General features: G+C 41.1%; 1 protein-coding gene across 1 annotated transcript in view; it reads left to right on the forward strand.

Moving 5' to 3' along the window:
- Positions 1-22,260, forward strand: part of LOC106563052 (uncharacterized) — a 37,308-nt gene extending 15,048 nt beyond the window's left edge. Inside the window, exons 13-32 of the mRNA XM_082964907.1 lie at positions 990-1,043; positions 3,494-3,547; positions 3,667-3,720; positions 5,323-5,376; positions 5,518-5,571; positions 5,735-5,788; positions 6,049-6,102; positions 6,422-6,466; positions 8,631-8,684; positions 8,774-8,827; positions 9,050-9,103; positions 11,540-11,611; positions 12,202-12,237; positions 12,755-12,799; positions 12,922-12,954; positions 13,573-13,719; positions 14,359-14,413; positions 16,666-16,854; positions 16,969-17,046; positions 19,993-22,260. Of these exons, the coding sequence (XP_082821033.1) occupies positions 990-1,043; positions 3,494-3,547; positions 3,667-3,720; positions 5,323-5,376; positions 5,518-5,571; positions 5,735-5,788; positions 6,049-6,102; positions 6,422-6,466; positions 8,631-8,684; positions 8,774-8,827; positions 9,050-9,103; positions 11,540-11,611; positions 12,202-12,237; positions 12,755-12,799; positions 12,922-12,954; positions 13,573-13,719; positions 14,359-14,413; positions 16,666-16,854; positions 16,969-17,046; positions 19,993-20,189 (1,437 nt within the window). The 3' untranslated portion in view covers positions 20,190-22,260. The remainder of the gene's footprint in view (positions 1-989; positions 1,044-3,493; positions 3,548-3,666; positions 3,721-5,322; positions 5,377-5,517; positions 5,572-5,734; positions 5,789-6,048; positions 6,103-6,421; positions 6,467-8,630; positions 8,685-8,773; positions 8,828-9,049; positions 9,104-11,539; positions 11,612-12,201; positions 12,238-12,754; positions 12,800-12,921; positions 12,955-13,572; positions 13,720-14,358; positions 14,414-16,665; positions 16,855-16,968; positions 17,047-19,992) is intronic.
- The last annotated feature ends 229 nt before the right edge of the window (positions 22,261-22,489 follow it).

Here is a 22,489-nt window from a genome sequence, read left to right on the forward strand (position 1 = left end):
CTGCTATAGGATCTCTACCTGCTATAGGATCTCTACTTGCTATAGGATCTCTACCTGCTATAGGATCTCTACCTGCTATAGGATCTCTACCTGCTATAGGATCTCTACCTGCTATAGGATCTCTACCTGCTATAGGATCTCTGCCTGCTATAGGATCTCTACCTGCTATAGGATCTCTACCTGCTATAGGATCTCTACCTGCTATAGGATCTCTACCTGCTATAGGATCTCTGCCTGCTATAGGATCTCTGCCTGCTATAGGATCTCTGAAAGGCTGTGAGTGATATGTTGCCTGAAAGTAAACTATTTCCATGGATGCGTCCCCAATGACACCTCATTCCCTACATAGTGCTCTACTTATGAACACAGCCCAATGGGCCCTGGTCAAAAATAGAGCACTTTATAGGGATTAGGGTGCGATTTGGGACGTAGACCATGTTAGTGATGCAGGGGTTATGGTTGATATGGAATGCCATGTTAACACATCCACACTCAGCCCTGTAATGGTTCCATACATCCATATATAAGGAAATAAGTTCAGTTCTATACCCAAGTCACTTCATCACCTAGTGGCCTATAACTCCATTCAGTGTCTGTCTGTCTAGATTCAAGACTGCATGTATCCATGGACTGTAAATGACTTTCTCCATGTATAGAATTCAGTCTTGCTTAGTGGCTCTATTGAAGGGTGTCTGGTGTAGAACATGCATGCTTTTCACTCACAAGTCAAAGCATGTTGTCTCTGACAGCTGACAGCACTGTGATCAGCGGTAGAGTCAGTTTCATTGAAAAGTGTGTCATGTATCTGAGTAAACGAGGCTGTAGGAACATTGATTTAAAGTCCATGGGAGTTGTTTTGTTTTGAACCAGCTTACATTTGAAATCCATCTTTCTATCCTCCTATAAATGTACCTATTTATGTTTTAATGTCTCTGTCATACGCAGTTGTTCATCTTAATGATGTCTGCATGTTACCTCTCTCTCTCTAGGGTGAAGAGGGTGACCAGGGAACCACAGGGGACCTCGGATCCCAGGGCCCAACGGTTTGATACTCTCATTAACCTACCTTTAACAGATAATATAACAGATTATCTATAGTGATAATATAACAGATTATCTATAGAGATAATATAACAGATTATCTATAGTGATAATATAACAGATTATCTATAGTGATAATATAACAGATTGTCTATAGAGATAATATAACAGATTGTCTATAGTGATAATATAACAGATTGTCTATAGTGATAATATAACAGATTGTCTATAGAGATAATATAACAGATTATCTATAGTGATAATATAACAGATTATCTATAGTGATAATATAACAGATTATCTATAGAGATAATATAACAGATTATCTATAGTGATAATATAACAGATTGTTTGTAGTGATAATATAACAGATTATCTATAGTGATAATATAACAGATTGTCTGTAGTGATAATATAACAGATTGTCTATAGAGATAATATAACAGATTATCTATAGTGATAATATAACAGATTGTTTGTAGTGATAATATAACAGATTATCTATAGTGATAATATAACAGATTGTTTGTAGTGATAAAATAACAGATTATCTATAGTGATAATATAACAGATTGTCTATAGAGATAATATAACAGATTGTCTATAGTGATAATATAACAGATTATCTATAGTGATAATATAACAGATTGTTTGTAGTGATAATATAACAGATTATCTATAGTGATAATATAACAGATTGTTTGTAGTGATAATATAACAGATTGTCTATAGTGATAATATAACAGATTATCTATAGTGATAATATAACAGATTGTCTATAGAGATAATATAACATATTGTCTATAGTGATAATATAACAGATTGTCTGTAGTGATAATATAACAGATGATCTATAGTGATAATATAACAGATTGTTTGTAGTGATAATATAACAGATTGTCTATAGAGATAATATAACATATTGTCTATAGTGATAATATAACAGATTGTCTGTAGTGATAATATAACAGATTGTCTACAGTGATAATATAACAGATTGTCTGTAGTGATAATATAACAGATTGTCTATAGTGATAATATGACAGATTGTTTGTAGTGATAATATAACAGATTATCTATAGTGATAATATAACAGATTGTTTGTAGTGATAATATAACAGATTATCTATAGTGATAATATAACAGATTGTTTGTAGTGATAATATAACAGATTATCTATAGTGATAATATAACAGATTGTCTGTAGTGATAATATAACAGATTGTCTATAGTGATAATATAACAGATTGTCTGTAGTGATAATATAACAGATTGTCTATAGTGATAATATAACAGATTATCTATAGAGATAATATAACAGATTGTCTATAGAGATAATATAACAGATTGTCTATAGTGATAATATAACAGATTATCTATAGAGATAATATAACAGATTGTCTATAGAGATAATATAACAGATTGTCTATAGTGATAATATAACAGATTATCTATAGAGATAATATAACAGATTGTCTGTAGTGATAATATAACAGATTGTCTGTAGTGATAATATAACAGATTGTCTATAGTGATAATATAACAGATTGTCTATAGTGATAATATAACAGATTGTCTGTAGTGATAATATAACAGATTGTTTATAGTGATAATATAACAGATTGTCTATAGTGATAATATAACAGATTGTCTGTAGTGATAATATAACAGATTGTCTATAGTGATAATATAACAGATTGTCTATAGTGATAATATAACAGATTGTCTATAGTGATAATATAACAGATTATCTATAGTGATAATATAACAGATTATCTATAGAGATAATATAACAGATTGTCTATAGAGATAATATAACAGATTGTCTATAGTGATAATATAACAGATTGTCTATAGTGATAATATAACAGATTGTCTATAGTGATAATATAACAGATTATCTATAGTGATAATATAACAGATTATCTATAGAGATAATATAACAGATTGTCTATAGAGATAATATAACAGATTGTCTATAGTGATAATATAACAGATTATCTATAGAGATAATATAACAGATTGTCTGTAGTGATAATATAACAGATTGTCTGTAGTGATAATATAACAGATTGTCTATAGTGATAATATAACAGATTGTCTATAGTGATAATATAACAGATTGTCTGTAGTGATAATATAACAGATTGTTTATAGTGATAATATAACAGATTGTCTATAATGATAATATAACAGATTGTCTGTAGTGATAATATAACAGATTATCTATAGAGATAATATAACAGATTGTCTGTAGTGATAATATAACAGATTGTCTATAGTGATAATATAACAGATTGTCTATAGTGATAATATAACAGATTATCTATAGTGGTAATATAACAGATTGTCTATAGTGATAATATAACAGATTATCTATAGTGATAATATAACAGATTGTCTATAGTGACAGTTAGTGACAGTTTGTCTTTCTGCTGTTGTGTGATTCCAGGGTCCTCAGGGAATCAGAGGCTCCACTGGAATGATGGGGCCCAAAGGTGGACTGGTAAGAGTCACTCTTTGAAGTTAATTATATTTCAAACCTGGTTCGCTAAAAATGTTTATTTGCTTGTGTTTACATCCTCTCTGTCATTTTATGCAAATATACCTCTGTTGTTGTGACAGGGAGCACGAGGACATGATGGAGATCCAGGTCCCCAGGGGGTTGAAGGATCAACTGTAAGTATTCTCCCATAATCCCCTTCTCCTGTTCATTATGATTTCACTAATGTTAGACCTCTGGAAAGGTTAGTGTTTCAGGAATACTGTTCACATGTTATTATGTGTTGTGTTCTCAATGAAGGACATGATTAACCTCCCTGGGCGAGGTGGGACGTTTGCGTCCCACCCTAGTCAACAGCCAGTGGAATCGCGTGGCGCAAAATACAAATACCTCAAAAATGCTATAACTTCAATTTCTCAAACATATGACTATTTTACACCATTTTAAAGACAAGACTCTCGTTAATCTAACCACGTTGTCCGATTTCAAAAAGGCTTTACAGCGAAAGCAAAACATTAGATTATGTCAGGAGAGTACCCTGCCCAAAATAATCACACAGCCATTTTCAATGCAAGCATATATGTCACAAAAAACAAAACCACAGCTAAATGCAGCACTAACCTTTGATGATCTTCATCAGATGACACTCCTAGGACATTATGTTATACAATACATGCATGTTTTGTTCAATCAAGTTCATATTTATATAAAAAAACTGCTTTTTACATTAGCATGTTATGTTCAGAACTAGCATACCCCCCGAAAACTTCCGGTGAATTTACTAAATTACTCCTGATAAACGTTCACAAAATACATAACAATTATTTTAAGAATTATAGATACAGAACTCCTTTATGCAATCGTGGTGTCAGATTTTAAAATAGCTTTTCGGCGAAAGCACATTTTGCAATATTCTGAGTACATAGCTCGGCCATCACGGCTAGCTATTTTGACACCCACCAAGTTTGGGACTCACTAAACTCAGAATTACTATTAGAAAAATTTGATAATCTTTGCTGTTCTTCGTCAGAATGCACTCCCAGGACTTCTACTTCAACAACAAATGTTGTTTTGGTTCCAAATAATCCATAGTTATATTCAAATAGCTCCGTTTTGTTTGCGCGTTCAGGTCACTATCCAAAGGGTGACGCGCGAGTGCATTTCGTGACAAAAAATTTCAAAATATTCCATTACCGTACTTAGAAGCATGTCAAACACTGTTTAAAATCAATTTTTATGCGATTTTTCTCGTAAAATAGCGATAATATTCCAACCGGGCAACCAGGCACGAATTCTCGTGAACGCGCATCTCCAGTGTCACTGTCCCCAGGCTGACCACTCACAAATTCTCCTGCTGTTCTTCGCCCAGAGACAGCAGACACCCCATTCCACTTTCTGGCGCCTTCTGAGAGCCAATGGGAGCCTTAGAAAGTGTCACGTTACAGCACAGATGCTGTATTTTTGATAGAGATGCAACAGAAGGACAACAAATTGTCAGACATGGCACTTCCTGTATGGAATCTTCTCAGGTTTTGGCCTGCCATATGAGTTCTGTTATACTCACAGACACCATTCAAACAGTTTTAGAAACTTTAGAGTGTTTTCTATCCAAATCTACTAATTATATGCATATTCTCATTACTGGGCAGGAGTAGTAACCAGTTTAAATCGGTACGTTTTTTATCCGGCCGTGCAAATACTGCCCCCTAGCCCCAACAGGTTAAACATCTCTGTAAAAAGGTTTTGTCTTACAATATGTTGATGCTGTATCTTTTTAGGGTGACCAAGGCCAGAGGGGCGTGATGGGCGAGTCTGGTCCTAAAGGTGATGAGGTGGGTATCAGAGTAAAAATACACCTACCATGGTTTCACATGGCCAAATTGATTCTTGTCTTTAGTCACTGTCTGGGGTGGTGGTGATGGTGTAATGCTGATGCCCTGATTGGTTCCTTATGCTATTGTGTTGTTATCTAGGGATCTCAAGGTGGAAGAGGAATCACAGGTCTTCCTGGGCCCAAGGGAGAGGGTGTAAGTATTACTGTAACTATTGTATCACAGCATAAACAATCAGTCTTGGCGGTGGAAAATGTAAGCATATCCTGTCTGTTGTGTATTCATAGAACCATAGAACCTTCTTGGAACATTAACACTTGTCATGGAATGATTGTTGTGGTTCTTTTTTCATGTCCAGGGTTTGTCAGGAGTGGATGGGCGTGAAGGTATTCCTGGAATGCCAGGTGGAAAGGTATGGACAGGATCTACTGGAACATGATTAGATGTATCGTTCTAGTTGTGCTGTGCCCTCTCATAGGTCTACAGGGAATCTTTTCTGCAGCGATTTCTATTGGCTTGGCAATGGAGATCACAGCATTCTGAAAAGTCTGCTATAGAATGGGATTCATACTGGTTGAACGGAGGAATCAGCAGGAGTTGTCAAATCAAGTTAAGATTACAATTGTGATGTCAACATTTCATTTTAACTCAGATAACGCTCTTTCTCCACAGGGCACCATTGGCAAGGCTGGGTCTCCTGGGGAGGTGGGGCTTCAGGGACTTCCTGTAAGTATGACCTTTGACCTCACACTAACAGGTGTTCTGATTGGTTGCGCCTGTGTAAACCTCCTCTGCCTCCTGTATTATAATCCTGATGTGAAATAACATAATAATAATAACACGAGATTATTGTTTCTGATTGACAACCACCATTGTGTAGGTTTTTTTCTTTTACAAACATTTGAGATTTTCATGTTTTCAACAACATCTTTGAAATGGATAATAAATGGATGACTGGTTTGGTCAGATGTATTCTAGGTATTTACATGATAATTCTTGTTACTGTAGATTGATTTTGATTGACAATATTGTGTTTCCTCTCTAGGGATTACCTGGTTCTCCTGGCTCTAAAGGAACTGGTGGAGAGAAGGTAGGTGTCATAGAGATCATACAAAAATAGTATTCTAATTCCTAATTCACCCACAATGCACCACTTACATCAATTAATCTACAGCCAATATGCATTACTATGTGCAATAAACTCAACCCATTTGACAAATAGAGCTAATCTATGTCAATGAGGAGCTGCAGCTGGATAAGAGCATGGGTACACTGACCTGACTGTCCTTACCTGACCTGACTGTCCTGACACTGACCTGACTGTCCTGACACTGACCTGACTGTCCTGACACTGACCTGACTGTCCTGACACTGACCTGACCTGACTGTCCTGACTCTGACCTGACTGTCCTGTCCTGACACTGACCTGACCTGACTGTCCTGACACTGACCTGACTGTCCTGTCCTGACACTGACCTGACCTGACTGTCCTGACACTGACCTGATCTGACTGTCCTGACACTGACCTGACCTGACTGTCCTGACACTGACCTGACTGTCCTGACACTGACCTGACTGTCCTGACACTGACCTGACCATCCTGACCTGACCTGACTTTCCTGACACTGACCTGACTGTCCTGACACTGATCTGACTGACCTGACTGTCCTTACACTGACCCGACTGTCCTGACACTGACCTGACTGTCCTGACATTGACCTGACTGACCTGACCTGACTGACCTGACCTGACTGTCCTGACACTGACTGTCCTGACTGACCTGACTATCCTGACACTGACTGACCTGACCTGACCTGATCTGACTGTCCTGACACTGACTGACCTGACCTGATCTGACTGTCCTGACACTGACCTGACCTGACTGTCCTGACACTGACTGACCTGACTGTCCTGACACTGACCTGACTGTCCTGACCTGACCTGACCTCACTGACCTGACCTGACATGTCCTGACCTGACCTGACCTGTTCTGACACTGACCTGACTGTCCTGACACTGACCTGACTGTCCTGACCTGACCTGACTGTCCTGACACTGACCTGACTGTCCTGACACTGACCTGACTGTCCTGACACTGACCTGACTGTCCTGACCTGACCTGACCTCACTGACCTGACCTGACATGTCCTGACCTGACCCGACCTGTTCTGACACTGACCTGACTGTCCTGACACTGACCTGACTGTCCTGACACTGATCTGACTGTCCTGACCTGACCTGACCTGACTGTCCTGACACTGACCTGACTGTCCTGACACTGACCTGACTGTCCTGACACTGACCTGATCTGACTGTCCTGACACTGACCTGACTGTCCTGACACTGACCTGACTGTCCTGACCTGACCTGACTGTCCTGACACTGACCTGATCTGACTGTCCTGACACTGACCTGACTGTCCTGACACTGACCTGATCTGACTGTCCTGACACTGACCTGGCCTGACTGTCCTGACACTGACCTGATCTGACTGTCCTGACACTGACCTGGCCTGACTGTCCTGACACTGACCTGACTGTCCTGACACTGACCTGACTGTCCTGACACTGACCTGACTTTCCTGACACTGACCTGATCTGACTGTCCTGACACTGACCTGACTGTCCTGACACTGACCTGGCCTGACTGTCCTGACACTGACCTGACTGTCCTGACACTGACCTGACTGTCCTGACACTGACCTGACTGTCCTGACACTGACCTGACTGTCCTGACACTGATCTGACTGTCCTGACACTGACCTGACTTTCCTGACACTGACCTGATCTGACTGTCCTGACACTGACCTGGCCTGACTGTCCTGACACTGACCTGACTGTCCTGACACTGACCTGACTTTCCTGACACTGACCTGACTTTCTTGACATTGACCTGACTGTCCTGACACTGACCTGACTGTCCTGACACTGACCTGACTGTCCTGACACTGACCTGCCTTTCTTGACATTGACCTGACTGTCCTGACACTAAGCTGCCTTTCTTGACATTGACCTGACTGTCCTGACACTGACCTGACTGTCCTGACACTGACCTGACTGGTTAACCTGACCTTCTCTCTGCAAGTCTATGGGCCAAATGTCCCAAATCAGTGATGAAAAAATCTGCACATTGGACAAGGTTCCTGGTTAGTTGTGTCATCCCAGTCTGTTGACAGACACTACGATACCATGCTATGGTACGTGTATCTGTCCACCAGAGATTATGACACGTCTGTTTCTGTTGCTCTATTTCAGGGTAGTTCTGGAGAGGCAGGTCTTCTTGGAACAATGGGATCTGCTGGTAAAACAGTAAGTCCAAATCAAATCCAAGTTCATTTAAAATGCATTTCAAGTTGTCCATACAGTAACAACCTGTCCACTGTGATGTCTCTGTGTAGGGAGAGCAAGGCAAAGCAGGAGATCTAGGACCCATTGGACCCATTGGCGGACCAGTGAGTATCCTGTCATTTATTATATTTCCCAGCAGGCAAAGCTGTTTTTATGACGCCATCACAATCAGATTACAACTGGTAGTAATTGGGTTACAAGGATGTCAGTTATGTCACTGCAACCAGGTTTGCCCTCTGGGTTCCATTTTAATGTCATTTATCGTGCGTTAATGTGTAATAAAACACGCCTCTTCTCTCTTGTAATTTCCTTTGACATCTCTCTAGGGAGACAGAGGAGAACAAGGACCAGGCGGTCCACCGGGCAAACCAGGAGCCAGGGTGAGTTATTGTTGTTATTGTTGTTGTTGTCTGGTTGCTGTGTGATGCTGTGTGTCTTCGTGCCAGGTATAATATGAGGATTAATGAAAGGAAACATACTTTGTAACAATGACTCAATGATGACAACGTTAGGCTGGAACACCAAGATGCTTCTCATAGAAAGAGCGAGAGAGAGAGAGAGAGAGAGAGAGAGAGAGAGAGAGAGAGACTGAAACAAAGAGAAGATGAAGAATGAGAAAAATAAGAGAAAGAGAGGGGGAGTGTGGACCTGGCTGTGGTTACAGAGAGTGTGGACCACCTGGCTGTGGTTACAGAGAGTGTGGACCACCTGGCAGTGGTTACAGAGAGTGTGGACCACCTGGCTGTGGTTACAGAGTGTGGACCTGGCTGTGGTTACAGAGAGTGTGGACCACCTGGCTGTGGTTACAGAGAGTGTGGACCACCTGGCTGTGGTTACAGAGAGTGTGGACCTGGCCGTGGTTACAGAGAGTGTGGACCACCTGGCTGTGGTTACAGAGAGTGTGGACCACCTGGCTGTGGTTACAGAGTGTGTGGACCACCTGGCTGTGGTTACAGAGAGTGTGGACCACCTGGCTGTGGTTACAGAGTGTGTGGACCACCTGGCTGTGGTTACAGAGAGTGTGGACCACCTGGCTGTGGTTACAGAGAGTGTGGACCACCTGGCTGTGGTTACAGAGAGTGTGGACCTGGCTGTGGTTACAGAGAGTGTGGACCTGGCTGTGGTTACAGAGAGTGTGGACCACCTGGCTGTGGTTACAGAGAGTGTGGACCTGGCTGTGGTTACATAGAGTGTGGACCTGGCTGTGGTTACAGAGAGTGTGGACCTGGCTGTGGTTACAGAGAGTGTGGACCTGGCTGTGGTTACAGAGAGTGTGGACCTGGCTGTGGTTACAGAGAGTGTGGACCACCTGGCTGTGGTTACAGAGAGTGTGGACCACCTGGCAGTGGTTACAGAGAGTGTGGACCACCTGGCTGTGGTTACAGAGAGTGTGGACCACCTGGCTGTGGTTACAGAGAGTGTGGACCACCTGGCTGTGGTTACAGAGTGTGTGGACCACCTGGCTGTGGTTACAGAGAGTGTGGACCTGGCTGTGGTTACAGAGAGTGTGGACCACCTGGCTGTGGTTACAGAGAGTGTGGACCACCTGGCTGTGGTTACAGAGAGTGTGGACCACCTGGCTGTGGTTACAGAGAGTGTGGACCACCTGGCTGTGGTTACAGAGAGTGTGGACCTGGCTGTGGTTATAGAGAGTGTGGACCTGGCTGTGGTTACAGAGAGTGTGGACCTGGCTGTGGTTACAGAGAGTGTGGACCTGGCTGTGGTTACAGAGAGTGTGGACCACCTGGCTGTGGTTACAGAGAGTGTGGACCTGGCTGTGGTTACATAGAATGTGGACCTGGCTGTGGTTACAGAGAGTGTGGACCTGGCTGTGGTTACAGAGAGTGTGGACCACCTGGCTGTGGTTACAGAGAGTGTGGACCTGGCTGTGGTTACAGAGAGTGTGGACCTGGCTGTGGTTACAGAGAGTGTGGACCTGGCTGTGGTTACAGAGAGTGTGGACCACCTGGCTGTGGTTACAAAGAGTGTGGACCACCTGGCTGTGGTTACAGAGAGTGTGGACCACCTGGCTGTGGTTACAGAGAGTGTGGACCACCTGGCTGTGGTTACAGAGAGTGTGGACCTGGCTGTGGTTACAGAGAGTGTGGACCACCTGGCTGTGGTTACAGAGAGTGTGGACCACCTGGCTGTGGTTACAGAGAGTGTGGACCTGGCTGTGGTTACAGAGAAATTCCCTAGTGAATAGACCTGCATGGGATCTCAGGATCTCACACAGAGGCTATTTTCACAGTAAGGAGAGAATGAGGACCAGGGCCAGCTGGCTGAAAGAGCCTTCTGTTCCTATGGCATTCCTCACACACACGGTCAGCAATCAAAGGTGTGCCCAGCACAGAGAACAAAGACACACACACACACACACACACACACACACAAGCTTACAAAATAAAAATTGCAGCCAGGTTATTAGAAATTCTCTTTCTTTTGTGCACGTTTTGAGTCACGACCCTGATATAGCCGTCTCATGAACAGTTCATTAACCCAGTATATGTTGCCCTAATGACTGAAGAGCCTGTGGGCGTAGTGTCTCCATACTCTGCTCTCTTATCTGAGGTTTCCACTACTTTCTGCTGTAGTGGTCTGTAGTTTTAGATATTTACATACAGTATTCCATTTAGCAGAGGCTTTTATTCTTACAGTCATGCATGCATACATTTTACATATAGCTGCCCCAGGAATCTAACCCACAATCCTGGCGCTGCCAGCACCTTGCTCTAACCAACTGAGTCATACAGGACATACAGTAGTGTGGTGTTGACCTCTGACCTCATTGTTGTCTCTCTACCTTTGTTTTGTAGGGACCTAAAGGGGATCTTGGTCTTCCTGGTGTTCCCGGACCCCCAGGCCTCCCCGGAGTGAAGGGAGAGAGGGTAAGATAAGAGGACGCTCTATTCTGACTGGTATCTATACCCTCTGTAGAGACCTGCCGTCCGGTGGGGAAACAAACACTGCTATTATACAACTAAACAAACTACTGCTCACTGGATGAACTCTCCCTGGACCGTTTACGTTCTGCATGCCTGATATTTGATGAAAAGATAGAGAGGAAGCTCAACTGAAGAGCACTGTGGCTTGTGTTTAGTCATTTCAGGTTCCACAGACTTCTTATGACAATTTTCCATTTTCATGAAACCACCAGTTTTGATTGGACTTTCCACGGTTCTGTACAGTCATGAAGACAGCAATTTAGCCTCAATTGCTAGCTAATAGAAAGGCAAAGTCTTACCATATGCACCTGACAAGGACACATACTTTGTGAAATACATCCTTTTGACCTCTAGTGTTACAAGTTGAAACATGCATTCATAAGACTAGTCTTACTGTGGCATTACATAGCAGTATAACTAGTGTTGTTGTCTAACTGTCTAACTGTACTGTATAACTTGCCATAGTAGTATTACTAGTTAACTGTTTAACTGTACTGTAGTTTAAAGATTTTCTGATTTCTCCTCAACTTCAGGGAGAAGCTGGCGAGGGAGGACCGAAAGGAGAGCAGGTATGAAATCCATGTTTTAAAATGTCTGTGTATCTCTCACAACAATATTTGGCTGTATCTTAAAGTCAATTTGATACTCCACCAGTAGAGTGTGGATGGGCCCTTTCAAGTTTCAAGTTGTATTAGTCGTATGTACAGAATACACATGGTAGACACTGTCCGACCAAATGCTTACTGGCAGGTTCCTTCTGGACAATGCAACAACAATAAGAAATAATAAAATATAAGAATACCAACATAAAATAAATGGCTCAGTGGAATATATTTATAGTCCAATATAGTAGAATCACCATTTATAGTCCAATATTTCCACGTGTTTTTGCGTGTGTTTCTAACTTACCCAGGGCATTTGTTATATCCAGATGAGTGACTTTACCCCAAATAATTTATATTTGTTTGTTTTATATGTGTGTGTGTGTGTGTGTGTGTGTGTGTGTGTGTGTGTGTGTGTGTGTGTGTGTGTGTGTGTGTGTGTGTGTGTGTGTGTGTGTGTGTGTGTGTGTGTGTGTGTGTGTAGGGAGAACAAGGTTCCGAGGGAACCTCTGGAGACAAAGGAGATGTTGTAAGTTACCACTCAAGCAAGGATTCATTACATCCAACCCAACCTCCCATTGGAGCCTTTTAAACAACACTTTTTAACTCCACCTGTACTAATCATCTGTGTTTTTCTCATTTGTATAATAGGGTGACCAAGGGGAAGCTGGACCCAAAGGAATGGTGAGTTCTGTACTGTAGAAGCAGTTCCATGTCTCAAATGAGAAACAGAACTTTGAGACAGTTTATCTACACCCATAGAGTGTGTTAGTAGTAGTGTTAAGTGGTTTAACCAACATTTCTGGGGTTTTTCTGCGTTTTTTTAAACAATTAATTGACTGACATTGTTTCAATTATTTGAATTCCATTTCATTCGAGCTCCTTGTGCAGTTTCTGTAGAGATAAATCAGATGAAGCCTGAACTGTATTTGGAATCAGGCTCAGCTAATGTGAGTTTTGAGCAGAGTAAGACAGCTAAGGTGGGGCCACAGGAGGAGATCTCCAAGGTCATCCATTTCAGGTCTGTAACATCAGGGTCTTCTGTCACCTAAAATACAATGGTTCTTATATTACCTGCCCAGTAATAATAAGGAAAGTTTGGAAGTGCTAGACCACCCCGGGGACGAGATCTCTGCAATACGATCTTACGGGGTTTTCTTGTTTCAGATCAAAGCAGATATTAGTTTAGTCCATGGCTTGCTCACCAGCGCCCCCGAAACTCAAAAGTCTTCATTGAGCATGCTCAGTACCACCCATGTAATGTTGTTCTGATCCAGTGGTCTCTCCCCTTTCTGTCTCCAGGTTGGAAACCCAGGAGAGCCTGGTAACAGAGGACCAGAGGGTAGCAGAGGGCAGCCTGGCATCGAGGGCCCAGCTGGTACTCCTGGACCACGTGGCATGCAGGGCAACAGGGGCGCACCAGGAATCAGGGGGTCACAGGGACCAGCGGTAGGTACCCCCAAACCGCCTCCACCCAAAACTTTGAAGACTATACACCTGAACTTACTTAAACTTATTAACTTACATACTTACTTACATAGTAACTTACTTGCTTACTTGCTTACTTACATACTTACTTACTAACTTACTAAATACTTACTTCCTTAATTGCTTACATACCTACTTACTCACATACTTACTTACTTGCTTACTTGCTTGCTTACTTACTTAATGAATTACATACTTACTTAATTACTTACTTATGTACTGACATACTTACCTACTTACCCACTTACATACTTAAATACTTACATGCTTACTTACTAATTAACTTACTTGCTTACTTATATACCTACAAACTCACTTACTTACATACGTACTTACTTACATACTCTCATACTTACTTACATACTTAGTTACTTACATACTAACTTATTTACATACATACTTACAAATGTACTAACTTACTTCTAGGCCTTTCCCTCCTCCTGGACCTTAGGCCATGGACAACAGTTTTCCAGTGTATCCAGCATAACACAATTAGGGCTTACAAAATGCATTTCAGAAGCTAAACTAACATGAGAAGCTAAATCTATGTTTATTAAAGCTGTTTTCTCATCATAAACCTTTTGTTATGTTATCCTTCAGGGTAAAGAACCAAGCGATCAACACATCAGACAAGTCTGCATGAGAGTTATGCAAGGTAAGAATATTGCACACTGTCATTCCTTCAGTGTCTTTTAAATCAGTGTATCCCACTCTACCTTTAAGTATCAGCACTCTGTATTATCCCCACCCTCATTGTGTGTACTATAGACCAGGGGTACTCAACTCTTACCCTATGAGGTCCGGAACATGCTGCTTTTCTGTCCTACCTAATAATGAATTGCACACAGCTAGTGTCCCAGGTCTAAATCAGTCCTGGTTTAGAGGGGAACAATGAAAAAATGCAGTCGAACTGGCTTTGTGGTCCAGAGTTGAGTTTGGGGGATATAGCCTATCTGGCTTGACAGTTTGAAGAGAGGGAAGCAGAAAAAAAACCCATCATAAATACGCTTCAACCTTTGTTAGTTTGATGGATAACAGACTCCTGAACCCCAGAAATGCTGAAGTTGCAGCCTGTTTTTTTTGTCTCTCTCCCTGGGCCCTCCTCTTACTGTATCCCACCCCCTCCTTCCACTACCACTACTCTCCTCCCAAACTCGTTACTATTTTATACCCAATGTGCTGAAAAATGTATTTCACCTCCAGAGGACCTGCACTTTTGCTAAAAGCAGAAAAACAAAGACTGGAATTTGGAGTGTAAAATACCATAGCCAAAAACCTTAGGAGTTTTATGTTGAACTCTTGGCACCATAAATACACATATATATTTTTCAGTTTCTTAAGGATCGTACCCTTTTTTAAATTTCCGCCTAAAATGACATACCCAAATCTAACTGCCTGTAGCTCAAGACCTGAAGCAAGGATATGCATATTCTTGATACCATTTGAAAGGAAACACTTTAACGTGTGTGGAAATGTGAAATTAATGTAGGAGAATATAACACATTAGATGTGGTAAAAGATAATACAATAAAAAAACATGCATTTTCTATTTATTTTCATCTTTGAAATGCAAGAGAAAGGCCATACATTAAGGTAGGATCCTAGGTGTAATTTAGATTCTGTCCACAAGATGGCAGCAGTGTGTGTGCAAAGTTTCAGACTGATCCAGAGAACAATTACCTCACTACACAATATTTTGCATCAAGTCTGCCAGGAGTTTGCCCAAATGTGCCGAATTGATCAATTTATACATTTTCAAGTACATAACTATAGAGAACATACAAAAATGCTATGGTAATAAAAAATGCAAGTTTAACACTCCCAGGAATGTCATACATGATGGATCTAGATCATGATGGATCTAGATGGCCGACCAGGGTGGGTGTGGAGCCAGAGACAGCAGTGGGGTCAAACTATAGAACCCAGTTGCTACATTTGAATATAAAAAAACGACACTACATTTTATCTCTGGGACCCTCAGGATGACAAATCAGAGCAAGATTACTGAATGTAAGTACATTATTTACCTTCAGAGGTGAATGTATCAAACCACCAGCCGTGATAAAAGTGTTTTGTTGTGCACTATCCTCAAACCATAGTATGCTTTGTGTGTAATAGCTACTGTAAATTGGACACTGCAGTTAGTTAACAATAATTTAAGCTTTCTGCCCGTATAAGACATGTCTATGTCCCGGAAAGTTGGCTGTTGTATACAATGTTTTCTAGTCACATTATCGCATATTGAGCAACAACTGTCCTGGTTTAGGGACACCAATCCCGTAGAGTTGAATGTTTTCCAATTATTTTCACTCTGCTCAATTTACTGAGACAGACTTGAATGTGTAAGAATAAGAAGGGAGGACTACAATTTTTATAACGTTTATAAAAAGGCCTTCATTAAAGTTCCAATGCAGCCATTTTTATCTCAATATCAAATCATTTCTGGGGAAACAATTGAGTACCTTACTGTGATTGTTTTAAATTGAAATGGTCAAAAATAAACAAAAATAGCTATTTAGCAAAGAGACATTTCTCAAGCAAGAATTTTGCTAACACTGTCTGGGAGTGGTCTGAGTGGGGAGGGTAAAACTGAAAACTAGCTGTTATGGCAAAGAGGTTTGGAACTCTCTTTCTTATTGGTCTATTAACTGATTTACCACCTGGTAATGTCACCAGGCAGGCCAAAACTCCATCCCACCAAAAGAGGCAGAAATTTCAGGCGGTCTTTTCAAACAGCTCCTACACTAAAAGGGAATTATCCTAATTTTCACAATTTCACAGTACAACATTAAAGTGTGGAAATATATATAAAACAAAGGAAAATCCAATTTTGGACTGCACTGGGCCTTTAATACATTTGATTGATGAATTGTTTGCTCATCATTCCCTTTCCTCTTGCTCCAACAGAGCAGCTAGCCCAGTTGGCTGCCAGTCTAAGGAGGCCGGAGTCTGGAGCAGCGGGCCTGCCTGGTAAGCCAGGGCCCCCTGGTCCTGCCGGACCCCCAGGGGACAGTGGCTTCCCTGGGCAGGCTGGAGCAAGAGGACTGCCTGGCCTCAAAGGACCTCCAGGACTTCTAGGACTCAAAGGACCCAAAGGTGGGGAGAGGATTTGTAATGTTACTGTTATTTGAAAATGTGAAAGCAAAATTCAGCTCACGTACCCAAAGAGTTTTCGAATAACCCTTGTAATTAACATGCTGTGTGGTGCAGGTGAAATGGGCGACAGAGGAGACCGAGGTCCCACGGTGCGAGGGGCCAAGGGCCAGCCAGGACCTCCCGGTCTACCAGGTGAGTGACATCATCCTTGATCGCCATGGAGAAGCGAACCATCAGTAGCTTACTTTTTCTTTATGTTCTAATCTTAGTCTTGGTCTTGTCAGGTTGTAGATATTCTAGTCTTGGTCCTGGAGGTTGTAGATGTTCTAGTCTTGGTCTTGTCAGGTTGTAGATATTCTAGTCTTGGTCTTGTAGGTTGTAGATATTCTAGTCTTTGTCTTGTCAGGTTGTAGATATTCTAGTCTTGGTCTTGTCAGGTTGTAGATATTCTAGTCTTGGTCTTGTCAGGTTGTAGATATTCTAGTCTTGGACTTGTCAGGTTGTAGATATTCTAGTCTTGGTCCTGGAGGTTGTAGATATTCTAGTCTTGGTCTTGGAGGTTGTAGATATTCTAGTCTTGGTCTTGTCAGGTTGTAGATATTCTAGTCTTGGTCTTGTCAGGTTGTAGATATGCTAGTCTTGGTCCTGGAGGTTGTAGATATTCTAGTTTTGGTCTTGGAGGTTGTAAATATTCTAGTCTTGGTCTTGGAGGTTGTAGATATTCTAGTCTTGGTCCTGGAGGTTGTAGATGTTCTAGTCTTGGTCTTGTCAGGTTGTAGATATTCTAGTCTTGGTCTTGTAGGTTGTAGATATTCTAGTCTTTGTCTTGTCAGGTTGTAGATATTCTAGTCTTGGTCTTGTCAGGTTGTAGATATTCTAGTCTTGGTCTTGTCAGGTTGTAGATATTCTAGTATTGGACTTGTCAGGTTGTAGATATTCTAGTCTTGGTCCTGGAGGTTGTAGATATTCTAGTCTTGGTCTTGGAGGTTGTAGATATTCTAGTCTTGGTCTTGTCAGGTTGTAGATATTCTAGTCTTGGTCTTGTCAGGTTGTAGATATGCTAGTCTTGGTCCTGGAGGTTGTAGATATTCTAGTTTTGGTCTTGGAGGTTGTAAATATTCTAGTCTTGGTCTTGGAGGTTGTAGATATTCTAGTCTTGGTCCTGGAGGTTGTAGATATTCTAGTCTTGGTCTTGTCAGGTTGTAGATATTCTAGTCTTGGTCCTGGAGGTTGTATATATTCTAGTCTTGGTCTTTGAGTTTCTACATATTCTAGTCTTGGTCTTGGAGGTTGTAGATATTCTAGTCTTGGTCTTGGAGGTTGTAGATACTCTAGTCTTGGTCTTGGAGGTTGTAAATATTCTAGTCTTGGTCTTGTCAGGTTGTAGATACTCTAGTCTTGGTCTTGGAGGTTGTAGATATTCTAGTCTTGGTCTTGGAGGTTGTAGATATTCTAGTCTTGGTCTTGTCAGGTTGTATATATTCTAGTCTTGGTCCTGGAGGTTGTAGATATTCTAGTCTTGGTCTTGGAGTTTCTACATATTCTAGTCGTTGTCTTGGAGGTTGTAGATATTCTAGTCTTGGTCTTGGAGGTTGTAGATATTCTAGTCTTGGTCTTGTCAGGTTTTAAATATTCTAGTCTTGGTCTTGGAGGTTGTAGATATTCTAGTCTTGGTCTTGGAGGTTGTAGATATTCTAGTCTTGGACTTGGAGGTTGTAGATATTCTAGTCTTGGTCTTGGAGGTCGTAGATATTCTAGTCTTGGTCCTGGAGTTTGTAGATATTCTAGTCTTGGTCTTGTCAGGTTGTATATATTCTAGTCTTGGTCTTGGAGGTTGTAGATATTCTAGTCTTGGTCTTGTCAGGTTGTAGATATTCTAGTCTTGGTCTTGGAGGTCGTAGATATTCTAGTCTTGGTCTTGGAGTTTCTACATGTTCTAGTCTTGGTCTTGGAGGTTGTAGATATTCTAGTCTTGGTCTTGGAGGTTGTAGATATTCTAGTCTTGGTCTTGGAGGTTGTAGATATTATAGTCTTGGTCTTGGAGGTTGTAGATATTCTAGTCTTGGTCTTGTCAGGTTGTAGATATTCTGGTCTTGGTCTTGGAGGTTGTAGATATTCTAGTCTTGGTCCTGGAGGTTGTAGATATTCTAGTCTTGGTCTTGTCAGGTTGTAGATATTCTAGTCTTGGTCTTGGAGGTTGTAGATATTCTAGTCTTGGTCTTGTCAGGTTGTAGATACTCTAGTCTTGGTCCTGGAGGTTGTAGATATTCTAGTCTTGGTCCTGGAGGTTGTAGATATTCTAGTCTTGGTCTTGGAGGTTGTAGATATTCTAGTCTTGGTCTTGGAGGTTGTATTTTCTTAATAGCACTGACTTGGCTAAAAAAAATACTTTTTTAAGGGAAAATGTACTTGATATGATTGAGATGTGTTGTTGTCTCACCTAGCTATCTTAATGCACTAATTGTAAGTCACTCTGGATAAGAGCGTTTGCTAAATGACTAAAACGTAAAATGTACACATTTTCTGGAATGTTTTGGTCTTGGCGGTATTAGATGTTCTATTCTTGGTCTTGGAGGTTTTAAATGTTCTAGTCTTGGTCTTGGAGGTTGTAGATATCCTAGTCTTGGTCTTGGAGGTTGTAGATATTCTAGTCTTGAGGTGCGTTGAACAAGGAAAGAGTTTGCTAACATACTGTATTCCATTTGGTTTGTGTTTGGCCGCAACCGTTCGCTGTCATTAGCAAAAGGTCTGAGAACATAAGTGTCTGTTTCAGGTCTAAACTGCTTTCTAAAAAATAATCAAGTGGCCATGTAGACTTTATACAATATTTAGTAGGAATAGCTAAGTAATTTCAGTTTGAATATTGTCGCTAAAAAGTTACAGTAATCCTTTAAAAAAAGTAGCTGTTTGATGTTTCACAGTAACATTTTGGAATGTTCATTCAACTGTAATTGTTACTCTGGCAACATGTTCGCCACAAACAGAAGCCTTATTGATCTCGCCTTTGGTCTTAGAGTCTCTAGAATGTTCTAGTTTTGAGTCTTTGAGGTTCTAGTCTTGAGTCTTTGAGGTTCTGGACTTTCTACTTTGGTGCAAGATGGTCTAGCTAACTCTTCTCTAACTCTTCTACCTCCACAGGTGAGCCCGGAAAGCCTGGTTATGGGCAGGAGGGACGTGATGGCGAGAGAGGACCTCCAGGTGTTCCTGGCCAGGCTGGTGTACCTGGGCCTCCTGGTAATGCTGGCCCCAACGGCTACTGCGACCCATCGTCCTGCAACCTCAGACCAGGGGACATTGACACCAGCATCAAGGGCCCGGAGGGAACTAGAACCTAGAGCCACCACCCAGTGGAGGTTGGTGTCGCTTTAAATCTGAGGACTGGATGTAATGGCTGTAATGGAATGAATGGAACAGTTTCAAACACCTTGGATTCTGTTCCATTTATTCCATTACAGCCATCACTATGACCCATCCTCCCTTCACCAGCTTCCACTGCCCTACACCCAGAGAGGGGTAGAGACAGAGACTAAGATGGCAGATGGACAGCTCTCCCACTCCAACCCTGGGAGCACACAACATTCTCACAGCTTCTCTACTCTGAAGGCTGTTGCTGTAAAGTGGCCCATTCTAACGTATCTGCAGTGTTTTGTGAGAATGTTCTGTGCTAGCCAGATCTCTTTCGGATATGAAGGAGTCTTCCACTTCCACAAATGCGAAACAAAATTAAGTATTTTGTTGCCAAACAATAATAATCCTGAACCTGTTTGGATGTGTAACAGTTTTTTACATGACAGATTTTCTTATTTTCTTTGGTTGTTTTCAGAAAAGGGTGCTCTATTTTAAGATATGATTGTTTTGAAGACAATATCTATTTGTTTTTATTCCACTGTCCCTGTAAACCTAATGTCCTTAATACCCACCAGACAAACACCTGTCCTTAACCACCAAACCACCTGTCCTTAATAATCACCAGACCATTACCTGTCCTTAACAACCACCAGACAAAACACCTGTCCTTAACAACCACCAGACAAAACACCTGTCCTTAACAACCACCAGACAAACACCTGTCCTTAATAACCACCAGACAAACACCTGTCCTTATTAACCACCAGACAAACACCTGTCCTTATTAACCACCAGACAAACACCTGTCCTTAATAACCACCAGAAAAACACCTGTCCTTATTAACCACCAGACAAACACCTGTCCTTATTAACCACCAGACAAACACCTGTCCTTATTAACCACCAGACATGCTACCTGTCCTTATTAACCACCAGACATGCTACCTGTCCTTAATAACCACCAGACATGCTACCTGTCCTTATTAACCACCAGACAAACACCTGTCCTTATTAACCACCAGACATGCTACCTGTCCTTATTAACCACCAGACATGCTACCTGTCCTTATTAACCACCAGACAAACACCTGTCCTTATTAACCACCAGACAAATACCTGTCCTTAATAACCACCAGACATCCTACCTGTCCTTATTAACCACCAGACATGCTACCTGTCCTTATTAACCACCAGAAATGCTACCTGTCCTTAATAACCACCAGACAAACTCCTGTCCTTATTAACCACCAGACAAACTCCTGTCCTTATTAACCATCTGGCTGTATTTGTATGTTCTCTTTCCTCATTTCCTCTCACTGAAACAGCTGTATACTATAGCCTACATGTTGATTTCAGCAGCGGCTCCATCCACATCCACATCACATCACGCTAATCCCTCCCCAATAAAGTAAAACCATAAAGCAATACCAGGATTGCCTTTAGCCCAAAGTGTATTTTTTTGTATTTCTAATGTACTGCATCATCACGTTCTATATTGAAATATCAAATACCAAAGATAGACCTGGTGAAAAACAGTGATCTCAGTTTGTACAGAAAGTACCTGGTGTATTTCCAGCCCCCTGCTTTCCTTCCAGAAATCTAAATAAAGAGATAGAAGATAGGACTGACACCAAGCCCCACTGACTGACTGACCTTCCATATATGCTGTGCATCTCTGTAAATTGTTTTCAATTGTGGTTAATTATATTTCCTACAAAGGAACTATCCTAATGATTGAATGTGAGGTTTGTTCTCATTGTACAGTGTGAGGAGGATTCTGAGAGATTATTATTTTGAATATAAATGGAATATTCCCTTCACAGTATTCTGTTCACTGTTGAGTACTATGTCACCCATAGAAATGAAGTCACTAGAATGGCAATTTCAATGCGATTCTATTTCTATGTGAAATCCTCACAGGTTTTGGAGAGATGGAGAAAAGTAAGTCAGTTGTTTCTATTTTATTATATGATGATGATACTATTTGAGGGTGACATCACAGTTTGTACAAATATCTAGGAGGAGGATCTAGAAATTTCAAATAAATTCTCAAAAGTGTTTTTTTCTGTGACTTTGTTCACTCCAAATAAAGCTATGCCGCGGTCAGTTTTAAATATATTTCCAACTCTCAGGAAGTTTTTTAAACATTGTACTCAAATGTACTGCTGGAATACTCAGAATAAGCATTATCTTCTCAGAAAACATAACCTTGATGAAGTGAATATAAAAAATTATCTTAAAAGCTCTTGAATCAGTTTATTGACATAAATAATAGACAAGCTGGTAT

The sequence above is a fragment of the Salmo salar genome, chromosome 18, assembly GCF_965601325.2.
Source record: "Salmo salar chromosome 18, fSalSal1, whole genome shotgun sequence".
NCBI lineage: Eukaryota > Metazoa > Chordata > Actinopteri > Salmoniformes > Salmonidae > Salmo > Salmo salar.